The sequence below is a fragment of the Westerdykella ornata genome (genome assembly GCF_010094085.1).
Source record: "Westerdykella ornata strain CBS 379.55 unplaced genomic scaffold EI97scaffold_3, whole genome shotgun sequence".
NCBI classification, from domain to species: domain Eukaryota; kingdom Fungi; phylum Ascomycota; class Dothideomycetes; order Pleosporales; family Sporormiaceae; genus Westerdykella; species Westerdykella ornata.
In genome coordinates, this window is record NW_022986853.1 from 879,439 (window position 1) to 892,471 (window position 13,033).

At 50.7% G+C, this 13,033-nt stretch overlaps 6 protein-coding genes across 6 annotated transcripts; 4 read left to right on the forward strand and 2 right to left on the reverse strand.

The window, feature by feature from the left end:
• Positions 1 to 621: 621 nt before the first annotated feature.
• EI97DRAFT_455714 (uncharacterized protein) lies at positions 622 to 1,315 on the forward strand (the record flags this gene model as incomplete). The annotated part of the gene is made up of 2 exons (XM_033800671.1): positions 622 to 897; positions 953 to 1,315. The coding sequence occupies 2 exons, from the start codon at positions 622 to 624 to the stop codon at positions 1,313 to 1,315; spliced, it is 639 nt and encodes a 212-aa protein (XP_033657013.1).
• An 874-nt stretch (positions 1,316 to 2,189) lies between these two features.
• Positions 2,190 to 2,988, forward strand: EI97DRAFT_177503 (uncharacterized protein). The gene is made up of 2 exons (XM_033793476.1): positions 2,190 to 2,631; positions 2,872 to 2,988. The coding sequence occupies exon 1, from the start codon at positions 2,280 to 2,282 to the stop codon at positions 2,577 to 2,579; it is 300 nt and encodes a 99-aa protein (XP_033657014.1). The 5' UTR covers positions 2,190 to 2,279; the 3' UTR covers positions 2,580 to 2,631; positions 2,872 to 2,988.
• Positions 2,980 to 3,445, forward strand: EI97DRAFT_371523 (uncharacterized protein; the record flags this gene model as incomplete). The annotated part of the gene is made up of 3 exons (XM_033795296.1): positions 2,980 to 3,085; positions 3,152 to 3,264; positions 3,356 to 3,445. 3 exons carry the CDS (start codon positions 2,980 to 2,982, stop codon positions 3,443 to 3,445), a joined length of 309 nt encoding a protein of 102 aa, XP_033657015.1.
• Positions 3,446 to 4,219: 774 nt separating this feature from the next.
• EI97DRAFT_371398 (mitochondrial carrier) lies at positions 4,220 to 5,480 on the forward strand (the record flags this gene model as incomplete). The annotated part of the gene is made up of 3 exons (XM_033795284.1): positions 4,220 to 4,406; positions 4,558 to 5,177; positions 5,286 to 5,480. Coding segments are annotated over 3 exons (1,002 nt in total), but the record flags the coding sequence as incomplete, so codon positions are not given.
• A 2,261-nt stretch (positions 5,481 to 7,741) lies between these two features.
• EI97DRAFT_349469 (uncharacterized protein) lies at positions 7,742 to 8,437 on the reverse strand (the record flags this gene model as incomplete). The annotated part of the gene is made up of 1 exon (XM_033794822.1): positions 7,742 to 8,437. A coding segment is annotated over one exon (696 nt), but the record flags the coding sequence as incomplete, so codon positions are not given.
• A 1,010-nt stretch (positions 8,438 to 9,447) lies between these two features.
• EI97DRAFT_464735 (uncharacterized protein) lies at positions 9,448 to 10,898 on the reverse strand. Its single transcript, XM_033801433.1, has one exon. It carries the CDS (start codon positions 10,608 to 10,610, stop codon positions 9,750 to 9,752), a length of 861 nt encoding a protein of 286 aa, XP_033657018.1. The 5' UTR covers positions 10,611 to 10,898; the 3' UTR covers positions 9,448 to 9,749.
• Positions 10,899 to 13,033: the final 2,135 nt, after the last annotated feature.

Below are 13,033 nucleotides of genomic sequence, written 5' to 3' on the forward strand. Positions count from 1 at the left end.
GAAAATCGCAGACTCGAGAGAGCTTTGTCGAAGAGAAGATCAGGCCAGACTCGAGCTTCGGGGAGATTGGGGACCTGCCTGTCCTCCGGGCCTTGCAGAATCACCAACCTCAGAGAGTGCTGCGAAAGACCCCCCGACCGACCGTGGCCCCTGCTCTTCTCTGGTGCTTTCCATGACTGGCCAACGCTGATATGCACCGGCTGCTGAGCGGTCCCTGCTCCATCTGCGTGGCGAACCCTGCAGCCAATGAAAACTCGTCCACTTGCGACCGTGCTCACTCTACTCCCCTTACGGCCTAGTTCGAGATACAACAACTCAGCCCTTTTGAGGTCCGCCCACCCTCCCGCCATCCAGTCTCGCTCTCCCACCTCTCTCTGTCTCTCAGCATTTGCCTCTCGCCATCTCTGCCCATCATCCGCTCTCGTCCATCTCATCGACTTTTCATCAAAACGCCGTTTAATCCTCCATTGCGCTTCAGTTGACCCTCGACCTGATCCTCCTACCAATCCGCTACCCCTAATCCTTGGCTTTGTGCTTTCGCCTCCGCCTTTGTTGTCCTCCCCCTCCTGTTTGGTTATCGTCGACCCTTCGCTCTCTCCTCCATCTCTCGCCTCTCTCGCCATGGCGCAATTTTACAATCCAACTGCTCAACAGCACTATCCCGCCGCCCATGTGGGTTCCTATGCCCACAACCCTGCACACTACGGAGGCCGCCAGCGACGAAAGACCCCAGGCGCCGCACAGCACCAGAAGCAATTCCGTCAGGCCCGCCCCGTGAGGGAGGCCGTGGATTCGGCTGCTCTCAAGGCTTTTATTCGTGATTTTGAAGCCGCTCGCGGCTTCGACGTCGAGGATGACGAGCAGTTTTGTCCCTTCCATCTCCTCACCGAGGACGATGTAAGCACAACCACTAAAAGCTCCCCGTGAGCCAGCGCTGACCTGCCTTGCACAGCTGCAGTCCATTCACTCTGGATCCGATCGATCTTCCCTTTCCAGCGGTTCCCCTGAGCAGTCACCCCTGCAGCATCAACTCCAACCCACCCCTACCTTCGTTCTTTCGTCCGTGCCGAATCCCTATGTCCCTTCTGGTTACCAGCAAGCCGCCACGCAGACCGGTAAACAGCGCAGCTCTCGTGCCGTGCCCATCATGGATCCCAACACCCGGGATGTTGTCAGCCCTCGCACCAGCCCCCGGGGCTCCCACGCTGTCCCCATCATGGATCCGAGCACAAGGGGCGTCGTGAGCCCATCATCATCCGCCTCTCCCACCCCTCACCGTCAAATGCAGCAACAGTTCGTCTCCCGCCGCTGGTAAAGTGGTGTGGACTGGCGTGTGGTGAGGGGTGCTCTCTATGCTGGGCATTGCGGCGTCCTTGTGCGAACTAGTGGCTACCTTTCTGACGCTGGACTCGTCCTCTTGTCCATCCCTTTGAATCCTTCGAGAATCTAATCGCTAACCTATGATACCTCCGGAAGGATTCTTCGTCTATATCATCGACCTACTTGTACAGTTTATCGATATCCTTCTCGACTTGTTGGGTATACCACTCTGTCCGGACGACGGCGTTGCATTCTAGTGAAGCATTTCCCATTGATAGAGAGCTCCTCCTTTCCACGTCAGTTACGCATCACAGGTTCGCAATGTCCTCGGTGTTTGGGTCGCATTTTCCGGATTCCTTCCTCGACGCTTAAAGATTTAAAAAATTTCTACGGTTGCAGATAAAAGGTGCTTTCGCGCCCAACGTCCAACTTTTTATATATTGTCGCCCGGGTTCCGACTTGCTGGATCCTTTTCCGGACGGTAGATTTTCTTTTGTGCGATTCCACTTAGGGCGGCGACTATACCATGGCGCGATACACTCGGAAGCGGCGGTGTTGGAGCATTGGCAGGGTGCATTTTCACTTTTGGCGCGGGGTCTTTGGGTCAGACGGTCTGATGATACTACGTATGCGTGAGCGCTTTTTTTGTTTGGTCTTGGTGAGGAGCTACCCTGGATTGTCTTGCATGCTTTGTTCTCTCTATACTCTTTCAGTTAGTCGTCACGCCTCGCTTTTTGAGGGCAGTGCTATCTCAACCTGCAGGAGCGGTGCGATGTAAGGGGCGCCAGATGGCCAGGGATATCCCGTGCGGTCATCTGGTAGCTTGGCTTATGTCGTCCCTCGTGCGGGTTTTGGGATCTGTCTGTATGTATCTATCCATCACAACTGTTCAACGCAATCCTCTCTGAACGTAGTTGCAAGTGAGGTTTGGCTCCATCGAGGGTGTTGCGCTTGATGGGATGTCTTCGAGGGGTGGATTGCAGGAGATGGCTGTGAATGCGCGCGGTCCATATGGACTCAATGCAGCATCCGCTGCAAGCAAGATCCAGCATATTCCATCGGCACCTTCATGGCGCAGCAGCAAGATCGATACCGAGGACTGCATAACCAGGTGTCGTTGTACTATGCATCAACACTGGCAGGTAGGTGTACTAGTATACTGTGTGCTCTTCCTCTCAACCGCGCCTTTACTGCCTCTGCCAGCGTGTTGTGGGGCAAGGTTTAGCAGAGAAAATCATTTCACTATTCTCGGTGGGTGAATGACGAGAGCTGCACTGGGGCCGGCCATTTGCTGTCTGTCTCGACGTAATGGTGGGCCACTTGGATCCATACAAAGTTGTGACGTCATGGGTGGGAGCTCGCTGCCGAGGAATCAGCTTTCTTTCCTTCCACCGCAGCACGGAGGGAGGTACAAAGCTACACATACTCATTGCAAGCTCTTTTCTACTTTGTCCTCCAGTACTCATATTGACATCTAAGTCATCAATTGACTCCTCCTTCAGCTTCGATTGTCGGCCTTATTGCTGTTCGAGTTGCTGAGAGCTTACTTAGCTTGCTACCCTCTATATACCTCCTACCTTCCCCGCACGAAGCTATCCCTATCGTCGCAAACCGCCTTCAATTCACTTCCATCACACAGACCATAACAACACCGTCAATATGTCTGCTCTCCGCACCATTGCCGCTCGACGAACCCCCTTCCTCACACAGCGCGCCGCACTGCACCGGTCATCGGCGCTGTGGGCGGGCAAGGAAACACGGCTCAGTACGCCACGCCTTCCCCCTAAGTCCACAGCCATCATTCGCCTGAGTGGCTAACAAAAGCACATAGACACCGATGTATCAGGCCAGGACCTCGAGAACAAGAAGGAAGAACATTTGGACAAGCAGAAGAAGGGCGAGGGTCATTGGACGGAGGAGTTGGCGAGTGATAGTGAGAGTATTGTATGTCTGTCTATTCTTCTTTTTTCTTTTTTTTTCCCTTACTGGATCGCGCTTTCTGTGAGATGTGTTTGCTGATGAAGAGGAAATGCAGGTCAAGGCCGATCGGGGCGAGATTGATGCGTCCGAGGATACGATGAAGAAGTTACAGGATGAGACGAAGAAGGCTCAGAAGGGGCAGTAGGCAGTGGGAACGCTGGGGGTATTGAGCTGCGCGAGATTGCCAGATGGATAGGGGTGATTTGCTGGGAGTGAATGACTTGTTAAGCAAGTGTCTTGTTTGAGAACATTGATCGAGGGTACTGGGGAAAATGCTGAGAAGGAGATGGAGTTGTGATGGTGCGATTGCATATGGTTCTCTCCTAAAGAGATCATCTATATGCCATCATGATGAAAATGTACTCGCCGTCATTGGCGCCCATGGTTTTGGTAGAATCAAGTTGGCATGGTGTTGATTTCAAAGAATCAAAGAGATAGACCGGAGCACGCCGTCTACTCCGGAAGATGAAACTGTACCAGCTCGAAATGAAAAGCGCGCGTAACACTATCTAAGGTTTTCCAGCTCCACAATCCACATCCGTCTCTGCTCATAAAAATAAGATCGCAGGCAAACCCCGATTCCTTCCTTGTCTTTGAAAAGGTCGCCGAACCACCAGAGACTCTAATGGCGAACGCATCTAGTGTGACCCATCCATCAGATACCCCACGAAATGTAGTCAGCTACGTCATTCACCCAACAAACGCTTCAACAGCACGATCAGATAAGCGTAAATACAACGACCAAAACAACAAACAAACAACACCACATATCCCCTGCCTCCTCCCATGTCAAGCAGCGCAAACACAGACATCCTCATCGTACATCTCCCCCCCTCTGACCCCTCCCCACCCTTCCCCCAAAAACAACAGCCAGAAAGAAAGAAAAGCGCTAACCAACTTGCGATTTTCACAAACTTAGGCCGGCGCCATCGCAGCCTTCACCATCGACCTGCTCGTCTACCCGCTCGACACGCTCAAGACGCGCATCCAATCCCCAGACTATGCGAGATTATATCTTGTGGGAGAGACGGGGAGGTGGAATCGCGCGCTGTTCAGGGGATTGTACCAGGGGGTCGGGAGCGTGGTGTTGGCGACGTTGCCGAGCTGTAAGATTTCTTTTCTTGTCTTTGTCCTGTCTTTGGGTATTTCTGGGATATATGGAGAGAGGAGGGGGGTGTGAAGCAGTGGAGCTGCAGATGCAAATGCAGATGCCTATCTATGATATCTAGACCATGGGCTGACAGCATCTACCCGCAGCAGGAGCATTCTTCACGACGTACGAGCACGCCAAAGCCCTCCTGAGCACCACGGCGACGACACGAAACGCGCCATTCCTCCCCGCGCCCGTCGTCCACGCGGCCGCCTCGTCGCTGGCGGAACTGGTCTCGTGTGCGATCCTCACGCCCGCCGAGGTGATTAAGCAGAATGCGCAGATGGTAGACACATCATCACCCTCCTCCTCCTCCTCCTCCTCCTCCTCCTCCTCCAAACCCAGCACAACCACCCCTTCCAACCCCTCCGGCAACAACCGCCCAAGCGCCAACGCAACCCTCGTCACGCTCTCCAAATTCCGGCACCAGCCCCTCGCCCTCTGGCGCGGCTACACGGCGCTCGCCGGGCGCAACCTGCCCTTCACGGCGCTGCAGTTCCCGATGTTTGAGCGCCTGCGCGAGGCGATGCATGCGTATAGGGAACGCAAGGGGATTCGCACGGGAAGTTTGACGGAGAGGAGCGTGGTCACGGCCTTGAGTGCGGGGGCGGCGGGGAGTGTGGCGGCTGTGGCGACGACGCCGGTGGATGTGGTTAAGACGAGGGTGATGCTTGGGGCGGGGGAGGAGGGGGGAGGGGGAGGTCACAGATATAGCGGCAGTGGCGATGTTGGTGGTGGGATGAGGAAAGGGAAGGGGAATGGGAATGGGCTGGTCGATGCGTTTGGTGAGGAAGCGGGGGAGCGACGACGGCGAGAGCGAGGGAGAGGTAGGGAGAGGAGGAAGGGGGCGTGGGCGATTGGGAAGGAGATTCTTAGGGACAAGGGCGTGGTGGGGTTGTGGAGGGGGGGTGCGTTGAGGGCTGTGTGGACGTTTGTCGGGAGTGGGTTGTATCTTGGGACGTATGATGCGGGGAGGATTTATCTGGCGAGGCGGAGGGGGCAGGAGGTTGGGGAGAAGGATTTGGTGTAGTGGGATATGAGGGGTTGGGATTGGTATGGGATGTGAGGTGAGAGTCTCAATCACGACAATGAAGTATTGGGCAATTGCATGAGGGACCTTGGAGATAGGCGCCTGGATTGTCGCCGAGCAGGATTGCTTGGGGTTAAGGAAGCCATGTCACGGTGAGTTCAAAGGGTGCTTCTCTAACCCATCAGGAAATTCTAATTCTCACCTGCTATCGAGGACATTCTCAGACTCCGCACGGCAGCCAACTCTGCCCTACAGCATAGCACAGGGCCTACAGGATCCACATGCTTTCACTCTGAAGTTGAGATACGCAAACATGCCCCTCTCGATATGCGGCCGTTGTCCTATTTATTACACACACTCTTGTTACGTCAATGTATAAACACACCAGTATAAAGCGACCTTGGATATTCCCTTCGCATGCGGGATTGTGTTGGCTTCCCTCTCTAGCAGCTTCCATCCCGTGTACAATCAGATTGCTAGGGGTCAGTAGACCTTCCCTCTTGTTCTTGTTTGTTTCACGCAGTAGCCTATAGATATATGTAGATAGCCTCCTGCACTGCAGAGAGATTCATACAATTCATCTCATCTCCGCCTGCCCATCTCTGCTTCAGATCGGGGTTGTCCGCTCTTAGGCCACATCAATTGTCAGCGTTTACTGCTTACCCAGCTTTTGGCATCTACCCGTTTCTGCATCTTCATCAGCCATGGATATTATCAAGCCAGTACAAACGACACTATATCGGGTCCAACATCAAAAGTCCTTTACTCATCACGACGTAAACAATGGCTTCGTTGCAAACGGCAACTACATGATGGACTACAGCCACTGGATCAACCCAACAAAAGTCCGGAACCATCTGTGTTGGGCGGATAGATCATTAGAAGACAGTCCATTCATATCTCTGTTTGACAATCTACGTAAGGCCATTTCTACCCCTCACGCATATGTACAGAGACTGATTGATAGCACAGCGGATGCACAACGGCGCGCATCATTTCACCGTCGCCGAGGGGATAAGGATGTCTTCATAGCGCGGATCAACGTCACCGACTTCGTCCCACACTCCCTCCGTATCCGGTTCCTCGAAGGATCGATCGAACTGCCTGGTTTGATACACCCTGCAACGCTAACGATGCTGTTCCCTATGCGGGAGGTTGGACCACGGTTCCATATCGACTTCCGAACGGTCCAGCGGTCCGAGTGGCTCGCGCTGCTGTCCATTCCGCCGGAACTGATTACCTATTTGCCTTTGTAGGCTTGAGGTACAGAGGAGCGCAACAGGTGAGAAGCGGATTTTGCGCTCAATTGCACGCTCGTTGTTTCAGGTTCACCGTCGCTATGTCCAACGTCTGATAGTGGTCGGGTGGCTTGTATACGATTGCTCTCATGCAGTGCGCTTCGCGGTTGACTCAGGCCGTAGTCAGGGGATGGATAGGAACCAATCTTATATTTTTGTTTCAGTCTCGTGACATCAAACAACGCCGGTGGAACTGTAGATGATGGCCTGTTTCTGGAGGTCTCGTTGTTTCAACACGCAGGGCCGGCAGTTGGTTGCAGAATCCCAACAAGCTACAGGCTAGACTGCATGGCCAAAATGTCGAGATGATATATAATACGACGAAGCGAGACTTTAGAGACTTGTTAGTAAGTGTATTTATTCCATAGTTTCAGTCTAGATATTAAATTTAGGGTGGCGATATGCTTGCATTAATATTGCGCGCTATATACAGCTCTATCGCTGGGATCAACTTGTATTACCACAACTAGGTTCTTAGGTTAGCTTGAACCCGTGGACAGCCTAGAGTACTGGAAACTTACCGAAACCTAATGTTAGCCCTACAGTATGAGTGCTAATGCTGCTCAACTAGGCATCACGTTTGTAAACAAGAGCGCGAGATTCCAAGCAAATGCAATTTTACAATAGCTAAGTTTAGATAGCAAGAGAAGACGTTTACCTATGTAGCCTAAGAGTTGGGGTCTAGAGGAGATGATTTCGTTTTGTTGTCCAAGTACTTTTCTTTTACCTGGTCCGGTACCAGGGATCTTCTGTTGCGGGCTACACAAAGATGTTCGTTCTATTCCCGTCTCTCGAAGCCCTACAAGCTAGACAACCTCATCCCCTAAGACAAAACTCCGCATCCTCCATCATCAACAGTTGTTGCGGATGCCGAAGGACTCCCAACGTGAACCATGAGATATTGCTCCCAGCTTAACCCCTCTCATTCCTACCCCCCGTACCGGGCGGCGGAATGACGGTCCCCGGCTTAAAGTCGCCAATATCATTCACCTCGCTGGACCCACGCACCACATACTCCCTCGCCAACCCCTTGAGATGCAACTCGGCCAACTCGCTATCATCGATGCGGATCGGCCCAATATGCACAAACTTGCCCTCATCCCAGTTGTACCGATCAAAGATATGGACCTGATACTTCAACGACCCACCGCCGGGCTTCTTGGTCACCACGCCCGTGACACTGAACGAAAACCCGCCAATCGCAAAATACCAATCGTTGCTCTGCTCCTGCGTCGCATAGTACGTCTCCCACGCACTGCTAAACGCCCTCTCGCCGCCGCTCTCCTCGGCAATGGCCTCGTACGCCTTGGTCGCCTCGTTCTGCGCCAGCGCCTGCGCGGACTCGCGGAACTGGGGCAGGTCCTGCATCATGGGGCCCGGGTGCACGTGCAGGTCGTCGCCCGTGTTGCCCAGGTAGTGCCGCATGTTGCGCTCGGCGTTGACCATGCCGATCTCCCCCGCCGCCGTCGCGATGGCGTAGAATTGCGCCTTCTTGAGGTAGTCGAGCCAGCCGGCGTCGATGGAGTCGTAGGGCCCCGCGCCGTCGCCCTCGGGCGGTTGAGGGGGGTCGGCGGGGGGACCGGGGATGGAGAGGTCCCGGGCTTGGAGGAAGGTGGTCGGGAGGGTGGCGGCGGGGGTGAGGGGGGAGAGGAGGGCGAGGAGGGCAAGGGTGGTGTGGAAGAGGACCATGGTTCTTGAGTATGGAGTTTATGTGACTTCTTTTAAGAGACCTGACTGCCGGTCGGAGGAAGAAAGGTAGGTAGGGACTTCCGGAGGCTTTTTGGCTCGTCGAAGTGTTGCGGGTCCTGAAAGGTGTGGGCTTCTCCTTCAACCCTTTATATACCCCACCCATTGCTGTCGTTTGTGATGCTAACTCGGGATACAGGTGTAGATCGCATTCATCGCGAGATATTCTCATCGAGGACCGGGCTGACGGCATCTTGGCCATGCTGCAATTTTCCCAAGACTCCTAGGGCTCGTACTTCGTATTCTCGAACCGTCAAGATGTTTGCCAATACCCCCGAAGCTGAATTTCCGCTCCTTGGCCTTCATCATAGGAGCTGAATCGTCTCCTAAAGCAGTGTCAGCAGGTGTCATAGAGGGTTCAGCTCTAGGCATCGGAGTATGGGAAATCCCTGTTGAAAGGTAAGATGATCTGTTACAAATACATCTATGTTCGTATTCTACCGGTCCATGAGTCTTGCGCAATGGGGGCCGGTAAGTCTTGGGATGTAGGGAAATCATGCTGTTCACCGGATTCAGTTTATTAATACCGACCTATGTCGTTCGGCGCTGAGCCACAGACATACCTAGATAGCGGAGTGGCTGTGCTGGTCATGTGATATGTACCCTCGTAATCCAACAGTTAACGACGACGTTAATGTAGGACTTTGCCAATGTTTGCCAATTTGTGCGTGAATAGAGCTGGATTCACCTCTACTATGTTGCTTTCTTTGAGCGGGAGCGACGTGGCTGAACTATGGAATGCAGATGGGACATCTTGAGGAAAGATTCAGGGCCGAACCGTCGGAGCATGTATCGAGTTGATATATAGTTAGAGGGTGGTTTACTAAACTATATCTCGAGCTAATTGGCTACTTCGCTGGAAGCCGAAGCGAAGTGCACCTGCAACAGAGAGTGCACGTTAAGATGCCTAAACATCCTATTCTGCACAACATGCAAGATACAGATAGATGGGAGCAGAAAAGACAGAGAAATTGAGCCTACCATTCTTTGATCTATCATTTGAAGGGTTGCAACTCTATGCGCGATTACTTACACGATGCGGTCTCCCTGTTGATATTACCGCAACCGAAACCCCTTCATACAATAGAAAACCATTTCCATACTTAGTTCCTCGATACTCTCCTTCCCTGACATTCCATGTTCCAATTCCCTCCTCCCTCTTCCCTCCACCTCCCACCAACCGCCCTTCCCATTTCCAGTCCTACTCCCAATCCACCAGCACCCGTCAACCCAACCACCCCCACCTCTCCGCCTCCTCCTCCGTCACGCCCCTAATCAAAACATGCACATGCTCCAAACTCCTCACACTCTGCAAATTCGTCGGATTCCGAAACCACAGCACCCTCTCCCCCTCCCTCCCCTCCCCCTCCCCAACCCTCTCCCTAAACTCCCTCCTCACAAACGCCTCCACAATCCCCGCGCCCTCATCCGTCAACCCCCCGGTCGTAGCATGAATAGGAAGCCGAATCTTCGACCACACAACCACATGCAGGATACTCTCCGGATCGACCGCATACCCCCAGTCATTCCTGAGGATGGCGAAGTCGCGGCGATCCGCGAACGGCGCCGTGCGGCCCTGCGTGTCGAACACGAGGCGTCCTTCCTTCTCGGCTTCGGGGGAAGGGTGCCAGCCCAGGCGCTGCGAGAGAATGTAGTTGGTGATGGAGCCGTAGAGGGATTTGACGTGCGCGTACCAGGCTAGGTAGGCTTTTAGGCGCGAGGGCCACCGCTTGAGTTCGTCGAGTTGCCCCGTGCTGATGAGGTGCTGCAGGTTCGACCACGTGTGCGGGGTGAATTGCGAGTCGGGGAGGGCGAGTTGCTGCCAGTCGATGGGCGTGAGGGGAAAGGGTGGGGAGGAGCGCGGGAAGGGTAGGGCGGTGGGATCGGGGTTGGCGGTCCAGGTCGAGAGGAAGGTGGCTGGGAGGGAGGTGGTGTCGAGGTGAATGGGGAGGTCTTGGTCGGGCCGGGGCGGAGGAGAGGGAGTGGTGGTAGTACTAGTGACGATTGAATCATCCTTGAGGGTAGTGTTTTCGCTGGTGGTAATGGGATTTGTGAGGACGTCTTCATGGGATTCTGGAGGCATCATTTTGTTTCGGTTTGATACTCTTCTCAATCAATCTCTTCTCTTGTGGACTCCGTTGTTTGCTGAATTGACTACACTTCAATTGCGTCTTTTTCGAGAAATGGTACAGGGTCGAGCTGCGGCGGTGAAGGAGCGGTTCTTTCCGAAATAGTTATTATTTCGTTCAAATCCCAATCGTGAGAAAGCGAACTTTGAAATTGCGGCTCCGCAGCGAGGAGGGTCGGATCGCGCTCGAGGTGTGAAGAGATGTGGTGAAGCAGCAGTAGCGAGCGACGAGTTTACATATGAAACATGACTATTGTGAGGGGCAGGTTGGTTGGCCAAGCCGGCCACGAATATAGCCAGGGGTTTTTCGCTCTATACGAATTTGTATAGTAACCACTAAAACTACGCATTTTGCCCGCCAACGTACGAAATAACGCGATCTACCTCTTAAGGCTGCTTAAGGCTGCAGATTTCTATAAGATTTCCTATTTAGGACAATCGTATAGAGTCGCAGTTACGAATTCGCTACCTACAATGCCGCCTGTACAATTATTTAGTTTCTACCTACTGTTTAGCGCCGCGCACTTAATCTATTTAACAGTAGACTTTCTAATTGCGATATATATAAGGTTCTTAGTATTGCAGAGCGTACGCTGCGCAGATAGAGATATAATCTATCTTACTACGGCTTAGTAGATCTTCCTACGCGCCCTAGTAGTTAACTAAAGATAGCACCCTAGATAGAAGATGTAAGTTTCTTTAGCACTATTTTAGATACCCTTACTTACAGGCGTTTAAAGGCCCTGTTTCTATAGCTTTGAGAGAAGCTTAACGCGTATTTTAATAAAATAAGATAGTTCCTGTTTAATAAATTTAGTATAGTAGTTTCTAAAAGGACTATCTGCTAAGTCTTCTACTGCTAGAGATAGAGTAAAAAGGTAATAGAGAAGAGGGCTATATAACAGAGCCTGCCTCTCTAAGCTAAGTAGCTTGCTTGTATACGTAGTTATATGGCAGAGCAGTTTATATTTATAGATAAGTTAGCCTGCAACTCTAGGATAATAGATTATAAATACAGATAGTCTTTAGTAGGTAAGCCTGCCCTAGGCGTATAGGAATTAAAGCATAAAAAGCAATAAAGCTTTCTGCTAGTGTATACTATAAATAGCTACCTTCCTAGCTATCTGCTATACTAAGGATTTATTACTAGAGATATATTTTACAACTAGCTAAAATATAAGGTTCTACCTCTCTGCTAACCCTACCTGCAGCTACAATTAGTTATAGTTATAGATAATGTATCTATTTATTAGAATCTATATATTTAAAAGCTTATAGAAACTGCAGGTTGTAGGGTTAAATACCTGTCTCTATACTTACCTAATTTTAACCTAATTAAGCAATCTTTTTATAAGCTAAAAGTGTATGTAAAATGGCACTGCATGGAGGTTATACTATATAGAGATTTTAGAGAGTTTCTAGCATCTTGTTTAGAGAGATTAGAGCTTTATTTAAATACTGTAGTAGCTTATTTTAGAAAGAGTATAATTATATAGATAGCTAAGCAATATATAGAGTTTCTACCTGCCTAAAAGCCTTCCTTAGAACCTATCTTTTTAAGCCTCTTAGTAGCTATCTATTGTTTCTAGAAGTTATCTAGATAGTTACTTATTAGAAGTACTAGGCCTATTATAACCCTAATTGCCTAGAAGATAACTACTCTATAGTCCTTCTTTATAAGCTCCTAGGTAAGAGTTTTCTATATAAACTTCTATTTATCTACTAGCAGTATCTGCAGCTCTTTAATCTTAAGTATAAGATAAGGGCTCCTCTTAGAGATATACTTAAAAAGGCGCTTATTTTAAGCTCCTCTTTATTAGATTTTATAGGGCTTAAAGATAGGATTGCAGATAGAGATAAACCTGCAATTTCTACCCTTTTGCCGCGTATAAGAGGCCTAAATTTTAGCAGAGTTATAGGCAGAAACTCTCTGTTATTATATCTATATATAGTATCTAACACTTGCCTATCTATATAAGCCTAAGGAGTAGAAGTTTATAGGTTATATTTTAGTAGTAAAGACTTTAGCAGCAGAGAAAGTACAGCAGCGTTTAAAACAGTTAGTATCTGCATAGGTAGAAGAGAAGCTTAAGATAGCTGCTATAATGCCTATAGAAGGACTAGCAGGTAGCCTATTATTTACTGCAGATATAGCAGAGGGTAGTATATCTGTAGATAGTAAGGAGTAAGGTAAGTTTCCTGCTAGTTTTAACCTATCTGTATAAGAGAAACTACATTAGATATGCTTAAACCTGCAGCAGCTACAGAAGCAGTTCTTAGCGTTTAAACTACTACTGCAGGAGGCGTAGGAGTAACAGGTTTATCTCCTTCTTAAGCCTCTTAGGTATCCTAAGATCTCTACATCTTTACCTGCTAATGGG

Bases quoted from the DNA above. Each gene is read 5' to 3' on its own strand.
- EI97DRAFT_177503 (XM_033793476.1), top strand. From the start codon at position 2,280: ATGTCTTCGAGGGGTGGATTGCAGGAGATGGCTGTGAATGCGCGCGGT.
- EI97DRAFT_464735 (XM_033801433.1), bottom strand. From the start codon at position 10,610: ATGATGCCTCCAGAATCCCATGAAGACGTCCTCACAAATCCCATTACC.